An 8,416-nucleotide genomic window follows, 5' to 3' on the forward strand; every position below is an offset into this window, starting at 1 on the left:
ATTGTCCATTCATTGAAATTCCATTATTAGGTGAACCATGGATTTTGCTCTTTTGCAAAAATGAATTCGAGTTTGAATAGACTCACCTACCACGAGTAAGTAGATAACGAACTTAAACTTCAATATGTGGTCAAATAAAAAATCACAATTTATGAGAATATAATATAACTATAGCCTAGAGCTACTAAAAATTATCTAAGAAAATGTCATATCACAGTCATGGAGTACCCACTTGCATACCTTCTCGATCGACCCCTTCGCACGGACTTGTCTAGAACCATTTTTCTATTACTTGGACATAAAATTAACAAAAAATATTTTCTTTCTTATACAATATTTTAAATTTATTTATCAAAATTGTCCTAATTTTGTATATTACCCACCTTAAACAAGAATTATTTATAAATTATATACATTCCATTATTTGTGCCTTAAATTAGGAGATTTAGTTACACTCTTTTCCTTTTTTTCTCTCTTCTCCTCTTTCCCTATTCTCTCTCGCTATATATATATATATATATATATATATATATATATATATATATATAGTCAAAGGCTCGTGCCTTAAATTAGAGAATTTAGTTACACAATTTTTCTTTTTTATTAAAGTGAAAAAGTTAAGAAAAATATTAGAGAACTTATTTTTCATGGATAACTTAGACAATTAATGGTTGGCCTTGAAACAAGTAACACTTGGATTTAAATCAATTTTTTGATCTTGCTATGCAAAGTTTGGTCCCATATTCTGCATCTGCTGAGTTGAACTAAATATCCTAATCTTGATTTTGCAGGATTTATTTGAACTAAATTTTTTTATACAACTAATTATATAGTATACAATATATTTATAACTTATCTATAATTTTCATACATTATTTTTACTCAGTTAAATACATCTACAATATCATATAACTTAAATACAATTTTCATACAAATTTTATACAATATATCTTTTCTATGTATTTTGTATCTAATTTGTATATATTTTGTATGTGGTGTGTTCTTCTTCCTCTCTAAAATTCTAATCAAAACTTCCTCTGTTAATACAATTTTGATACATATCAACAACTTTAAGTAAAAAGATAGTATTTATAACTTAAATACAAATTTCTTACAACGATTCATATATTATACAACTATTTTTCAACCTTCATACAACATTCAAATAAAAAAAATATATAACTACAACATAATACAACTTAAATACAATTTACATACAACTATAATACAACTTTAATTCAATTTCGTAAGTATATTGTATGTCATGTGTTCTTCTCCTTCTTTTTCGATTTTCAATCTGAAATTCGGTTAAAATCAAGTCTAATCTTCACCAAACACCCTCAAAATTGAGATATATTAAACTCCAAAAAATATTCTCAATTGTTTGCAACAATACCTAGTTCAAATAAATAATAATTTTTGAAAACCCAAATTCGAATTCAATACTTCGAAACTTTTTAGTGGTTGTCAATGGTGGAGAATCAAACATCTTCAAAATTTATTGATTGACAATTTTAATTCGAACATCAATTGTGCAACACGAAAGGGAATTGCTAAGTTAAAACGATTGAAATCCATTGATGAATTTCATTAAAACTCTATACAACAAAAAAAATATAAAAAAATAGAGAATATCAAAGGAAGAAAAATTGGGAAGAAAAATTGGGAAAAAAAGCAGAGAAGGAGAGTAGAGAGACGAAGAGAGAGACTCAGGGAGAGGGGTCAAGTATAAAAGGATAAAGAAATAACTGATATTCCTTATTCAATTCCTAATATAAATGGATACTCATTTAAAACTTATTTATATATAATTGGTAAACTGTATATAACCATATAATTAAGTTAAAATTTAATTAAGGAAGGTAATAAAGTTTCAAAATCCCAAAATTCAAATGCTAAGTTGTTAAAAGTAGATACAAAAATCACCACGGGCCACTTAAACTAGTCATTTTAATCAAAATGACACGAAATATCAGGTTCCCCATCTTTGAAACTCGGACGTATTTTTTTAACACCTTGACAATTGAATCTTGTTCGCACTTAAATTAAAAACTATAATCCAAACTGTTTAGTGAAATGCTAATTAAATAAATTATTTAAACAACTTTGACTTCAATTCCTCACAAGTTGCAAATATGAATTAGACTATTTTAATTTTTACATGCTCTCAATCTGTCATACTCCCTCCCTCCGTTTCAATTGATCTGAATCCATTTGACTGGACAGAGAGTTTAAGAAAAGAGATAAGATTTTTGAATTTGTGGTGTAAAATGAGGCATATATGTTTTGTGTGGCTATAAATAATTGCATAAAGGTAAATTGTTTTCAAATAGGGAAATAAATCATTATTTTTGGTACAGACTAAAAAAGAAATATGTTCACATAAATTGAAACGAGGAGTATTAATTTTCTTTTAGTATCTCAATAATTACATTGGTGGTAGAGTTACTCTAGACTATTCTAGTCTCATATTTTTAACCTTTTTTCCATTATTCCCACTAAAACATTCAGGCAATCTTGTTACAAAAGTAAAGGTAATCATATCAAGATTTTGATAAATGTAACCTTGGTTGTTAAATGATACAAAAATAATATTAATATGAATTTTTTGACCAATTCAAAAGAGGAAAAATAATAAGTGACTAACTTTATGCTTAATGATTAACAAGAAATCAAGAATATATTTCCAACAAAGAAAGAAATTGAATTATCAACCACTTTTAGAAGAGAATTTTAAAAATGGTTTTAAATTAAACATGAGAATAATCTTGGTAAGAAAATCTGATTAACAATTTCATAAAAAGAAATAACTTAAATTCTCAACAATTTTTAAACCTCTTAAAATGGAATTAAATTACAAATATAAGGACACATTTGGTAACTAACTAAAGTTTTCAAGTGCACTCACCATTTTAAAAAGACTCCCAAGTCATGGCCACCTACCATTTTGTCCACTTAAAAGGGCAATACCGTCATTTTATTAAGCGAGCGGAAAATTCTCAGAAAGTAAAAGGGCTTAACTGTAATATACATAGAATAAAGGGACCAATCATGTGATCAATTCCTATATAAATATCCCAACTTGTAACCTCTCTGAAACAGCTCACGATAATATTGCGTATCTTTCTGCTTTCTTGTTAACTCATTCGGAATTTTCGGAATTTTCTTCATAGCAAATTTCTAGGGTTTCATCTCTTCTTCGGAATTTTCTGTAAGTAGATTTGTACATTTTAAATCTATTTTATTATTGAACATGTTCCTGATTCGTTTTTTGTTATTTTCTGGAAGTTTTCTTGGCATATCTGTACCTTTTAGATTTATTTTGTTGTTTAATTTGTTGTTTGCTTCAATTTTCGTTTTTTGCAGGATTTATTGGAGGAAAAGATCGTAATATATCGGAGAGCATCGGATTTAGAACAAATTTCAAATTTTATATTGTAAGTATGACGATTGACGTTTTTTTCCCCATCATTAACGTTTTTTTAGTGTTCATGTTCCATTTTTTTTATTTGTGGTGAATGTTGTTGATATGATTAGATTTTGGTGTTCTAAAATTCAGGAATTTGTTTTTTTATTCTGCAAAAGTTTTATGCATGTGCGAAATTTAAGTAGATCTAGGGTTGTTGATAATTCTTTATGATGTTTTAAAAATAAATCACTATATGTAGGAACTACTGACAAAATAATTCTATGTGAATCACTTAGGATTAGATTTATATTAAAAATGTATAAGAAAAAATTGTCATTAAAGGAGAAATTGTTTTGTTGAAGGTATTGAAATGTCTAAGAAAATTATTGTGATTAAGAAAACACTACTTTCCGTGTGGAGATTTGAGATTTTTTTTCACAACTGCGGTGTCCGAGTCACTTGACTTAGCCATAGGCAGATGGTAAGAGATATGATTTGAGACATCATTTTTCTGAAAAGCTTTTTGATATCATTGTTGTTGTTCTTTTCCTTTTATTTTTTAGCTAATGACTTTTTTGCCCTCTAATGAGCTAGCTACGATTTTTTAGGGGGATGAATTGAAAAGATCAATGTCTTTTCTTATTGAACCATTGGATTTGTTTTTTTTATAACTTATGTAAATTTAAGATGGATATATAATTGTAATAATTGTATCATGATATTTGTATTTTGTAAAGGTCCAGCATTATTTGAACATAAAATCACTATATTCAGAAATGAAAACTTAAGTATATTTAAATGTTTATTAAAATTATAGTCAACTTTCATCCTCTAAATAGAAAGTGTGAAAAAGGAAAGGTGACGGAGAGTGTTATTTTCCCAGCAGAGTTGGGGATTTGAGATATGGCATTTTCCTTTGTTTTTTCCCTAAAGTTTATTTTCTTTTTGAAAATTAGCTACAATTGTATATTGGAGGCATTCCAAAGATTCTTGTTTCCTAGCTGAACAGTAGGACCCACCTTGGCAGCCTTACTTGACCTTTCCCCGTCTATATTAAGGTGGGAGAATCCATCCTTAATAGGTTAATCTTCTGTAAGGATAGAATATATATACAATATCAAAAGGGAGATCTGATCTCACTTTCATGATTGTGCGAGTCACACACTTTTTGTTGGATGACATGACTTGTTCGTTTTGGAGAACTACTTCAAGCAAAATCTTCTGTCTATTTTCTATATTTTAAAATTCAAAGTTGTAATATTGACATAATTTCTGAATCTTAAGGGCTCACTCTTAATCTTTTTGTCTGTCTTTTTAATTGAATAGTTGTTACATGGTATTTGAAATAGTAAGACATTTCTCCATGTTCTATGTCAAATAACCGGTAATTGTTAGTTTTCGATGCATATTAATAATGGTTGTACGTGAATGTATGTTTTCATCACTAAGAAGAGACAAAATATGAAAAATAGGAGCTAGAGGTTCTAAGATATTTGGGAGCAATGGATGACAATATCTTGGTCTTGGACATGTAATGCCTTTTGCAAATCATAGCTCGATGAGCCAACGGCTTTGCCACATGGTGACATGCCTGCTTTTTGATCAAATTGTTCCATAGGTGTTCGTTCTAAATGATATATGGGGATAGGAAATCTTTATTATTGATAACTGGTTCTTCCTTTGTGCTATCCAGAAACCTTGATAGTTCAATTATCTCCTGTAGAAAACGTTCCCCATCCAAAAGGTTTATGTAATCTACAGATAGTATATTAGTTGTCTAAATCTTATTAAAAAAATCAAATGTCTAAATATTTATTTTTATTTTTCACCTTATTAGAGTTCTATGTCTGTTATCTTAGTTTCCCATTGGGATCTGACTTACAAGTTGCCGTTGGCATGTACAGGTGAATGATCTAATGGAGTCAAAAGGTGGGAAAAAGAAGTCCAGTAGTAGTTCCTTATTTTACGAAGCTCCCCTCGGCTACAGCATTGAAGACGTTCGACCAAACGGTGGAGTTAAGAAGTTCCGATCTGCTGCATACTCCAACGTAAGTATCTGGATTTCATTTGTTTAGAACCCCTGATCCATAGATAATAAGGATTTTGTAACTGACACTCATCTTTTTTCTACCTTCTTATGCAGTGCGCGCGCAAACCATCCTGATATTCCCTAACCTTCCGTCCTTAACGCGTCAATAGACGCAACCCAAAAAAAAAAAACAAAAAAAAATTTCTGCTTTCAGTTTCTTTTGCGCCCTCACTCCTTTTCTTCCTTCTTTTACTACTTTCTGCTTTTGTGCTCATTGCTCGGAACATTTTCCTCTTTTAACTTCTTTTGCTGCTGTGAACATTTTTCATCATGGATATGGCCTTGCCGGTCTCCGCCATTGGTTTTGAAGGTTTCGAGAAGAGGCTTGAAATTTCGTTCTTCGAGCCTGGTCTGTTTGCTGATCCTAACGGAAAAGGACTTCGATCTCTCTCAAAGGCACAATTGGATGAAATTCTCGGACCTGCTGAGTGCACCATTGTTGATTCCCTATCAAATGACGATGTTGATTCCTATGTCCTCTCCGAGTCGAGCCTCTTCGTTTATTCTTACAAGATAATCATCAAAACCTGTGGCACCACTAAGTTGCTTCTCGCAATTCCGCCCATTCTAAAGTTGGCTGAGAGCCTGTCTCTCAAAGTACAAGACGTGAGGTATACCCGTGGGAGCTTCATTTTCCCTGGTGCTCAGTCGTTTCCTCACCGTCACTTTTCTGAAGAAGTTGCTGTCCTTGATGGCTATTTTGGAAAGCTTGCTGCTGGTAGCAAGGCTGTGATTATGGGCAGTCCTGACAAAGCACAGAAATGGCATGTTTACTCTGCCTCCGCAGGACCTATTCAGTCTAATGACCCTGTTTACACTCTTGAGATGTGTATGACTGGTTTGGACAGGGAGAAGGCGTCTGTCTTTTACAAGACTGAAGGAAGCTCGGCTGCTCATATGACTGTTCGATCTGGCATAAGGAAGATCCTCCCCAATTCTGAGATATGCGATTTTGAGTTTGAACCCTGTGGTTATTCCATGAATTCAATTGAAGGAGCTGCACTCTCAACCATTCACATTACCCCCGAAGATGGCTTTAGCTATGCTAGCTTTGAAGCAGTTGGGTATGATATGAAAACCATGAAGCTGGGTCCCCTGGTTGAGAGGGTGCTGGCATGTTTCGAGCCAGATGAGTTCTCTATTGCTTTGCATGCTGATGTTGCTACCAAGTTACTGCAGCGGGTTTGCTCTGTTGATGTGAAAGGCTACTCTCTTGCTGAGTGTAGTCCAGAAGAATTTGGCAAGGGTGGTTCCATTGTCTACCAGAAGTTCACTAGGACTCCTTTCTGTGGATCTCCCAAGTCCGTTCTGAAGGGCTGCTGGAAGGAGGAATAGAACGAGGAAAAGGAGTGTCTTTGAGGGCCTGTTTTGTTTTTGTTTCAGTGTCAGTGTCAGTGTCGTTTGTTTATGTTTTTCAGAATAAAGGACTTGATGTCCAAGCTGTGTGTAGTTCGGATTTGTAATGCTGATGTGCAAATTCCGAACTAGTCTGGTTTTTTGGTGTTCCACCAGAAGCCCTATGAATCTCCATTTTGAGTTATCGTGTGTTCTCTGTTCCGTTGTTTCAAATAAACATGTCTGTTGTGTGTATTTCTTGCCCCACGGAGAATTGTGATGTGTTTGTTTTAGGTTTCCTGTTATTTAGTTGATACTGCAACCTATCTGTTCTCATTTCTATTTAGTCGTTTAGAGGACATAACAAATCTTAAAACAGGAGAAGGGTGTAGCGTTTTGTGAACTCACAGCCTCTATGGTATATAGACAACGCCTCAAATTTCTAACTGGACTTTGAAGTAAATTTTAAGCTTTATCTTTTGTATGGCTTAGGTAAATATTGTTCCCTCTTTGTTATCTAAGCTTTTATAAGCTTATGCTCCAAACAAAAGACGAATCAATTGCATCTTGCAAAATTAGCGTCGATGTTATTGTTAGCGCCAGTAATAGAAAACCGATATTATTAACCTTGAGCTTTGCAGTACCTTCTAATTTCTCACTTTGGTTTTTGTTCATCTTACCACAGTTCCTACTCCGTATATTTCAACTGCAAAATAAAAAAGAGTGAATAGATCATTTGTATGGACAGAATTCCCCTTGTAATATATACTCCAGTTTTTTTTCAATTTAGCACGCAAAATACACCTCCTGTTAGTGATATTGACTTGTATATTTGACTTCTATATATGTGTCTTTTTCTTTTTGATGGTTCCAGTCCCCCTTTCCGCCTTTCGTAGTGTATTTCCCTAAGTATTTGCTTTCGCGTAAATAATCTGTTGAGCCTCCATTCTTTACCTTTATGAAGCATATGAAAACTAGAGGAAAAGCGTTTGACGAGAGAATGCAATTAACTATAGAAAATAATAGTTCAAACAAGTCTTTATTAAGTTCAAACTAAACATCATACTATTAATTTTTCCTTTCCCAATTCATCATTTGTGTACATTCATGATCTCTTGAAAAATGATCTTACTTTTGACTAGATAGGTGCAAACTGGCTATTTGAATTGTGATCAATTAAAATGCAGGTGGGAGGTAATTGTCTTTAGTTACATTTGACAATCCAATCTACAACACCACCACCACCTCAGTCCCCAGCAAGATTTGACAATCCAATCTAGCTACCGATTGAAAATACAGTTGACAGTTAATGGGGAATACGCAATTTCTATCTTTATTTGTTCTAGTTTTATTTACAACAAAGATGGAGGTGGAATCATAATAGATGTATTTGAAGTGACATATACTTATGTACGTAGGCAGAGCCAGGATTTGAAGTTTATGGGTTCAGGATTCTAGTTCTTTTAAGTTATCGGATTCTAAATTAATAATTTATATATATCCAATGGATTTCTTAAGACAAATACAGAGTTTCGACCAAAGCTTCCCGAACCCGTAAACTATAGTCTAGCTCCGCCCCTGCT

The 8,416-nt window shown here is 32.7% G+C and overlaps 1 protein-coding gene and 1 long non-coding RNA gene across 2 annotated transcripts; both read left to right on the top strand.

Moving 5' to 3' along the window:
• Positions 1-3,072: 3,072 nt before the first annotated feature.
• On the top strand, positions 3,073-3,421 carry LOC107817654 (uncharacterized). The gene is made up of 2 exons (XR_012706494.1): positions 3,073-3,211; positions 3,367-3,421. It is a non-coding gene; the product is annotated as an uncharacterized LOC107817654 (long non-coding RNA).
• Positions 3,422-5,558: 2,137 nt separating this feature from the next.
• On the top strand, positions 5,559-7,088 carry LOC107817653 (S-adenosylmethionine decarboxylase proenzyme). The gene has a single exon (XM_016643521.2). The coding sequence runs from the start codon at positions 5,769-5,771 to the stop codon at positions 6,831-6,833; it is 1,065 nt and encodes a 354-aa protein (XP_016499007.1). The 5' UTR covers positions 5,559-5,768; the 3' UTR covers positions 6,834-7,088.
• Positions 7,089-8,416: the final 1,328 nt, after the last annotated feature.

The sequence above is a fragment of the Nicotiana tabacum genome, chromosome 24 (genome assembly GCF_000715075.1).
Source record: "Nicotiana tabacum cultivar K326 chromosome 24, ASM71507v2, whole genome shotgun sequence".
Taxonomy (NCBI): Eukaryota; Viridiplantae; Streptophyta; class Magnoliopsida; order Solanales; family Solanaceae; genus Nicotiana; species Nicotiana tabacum.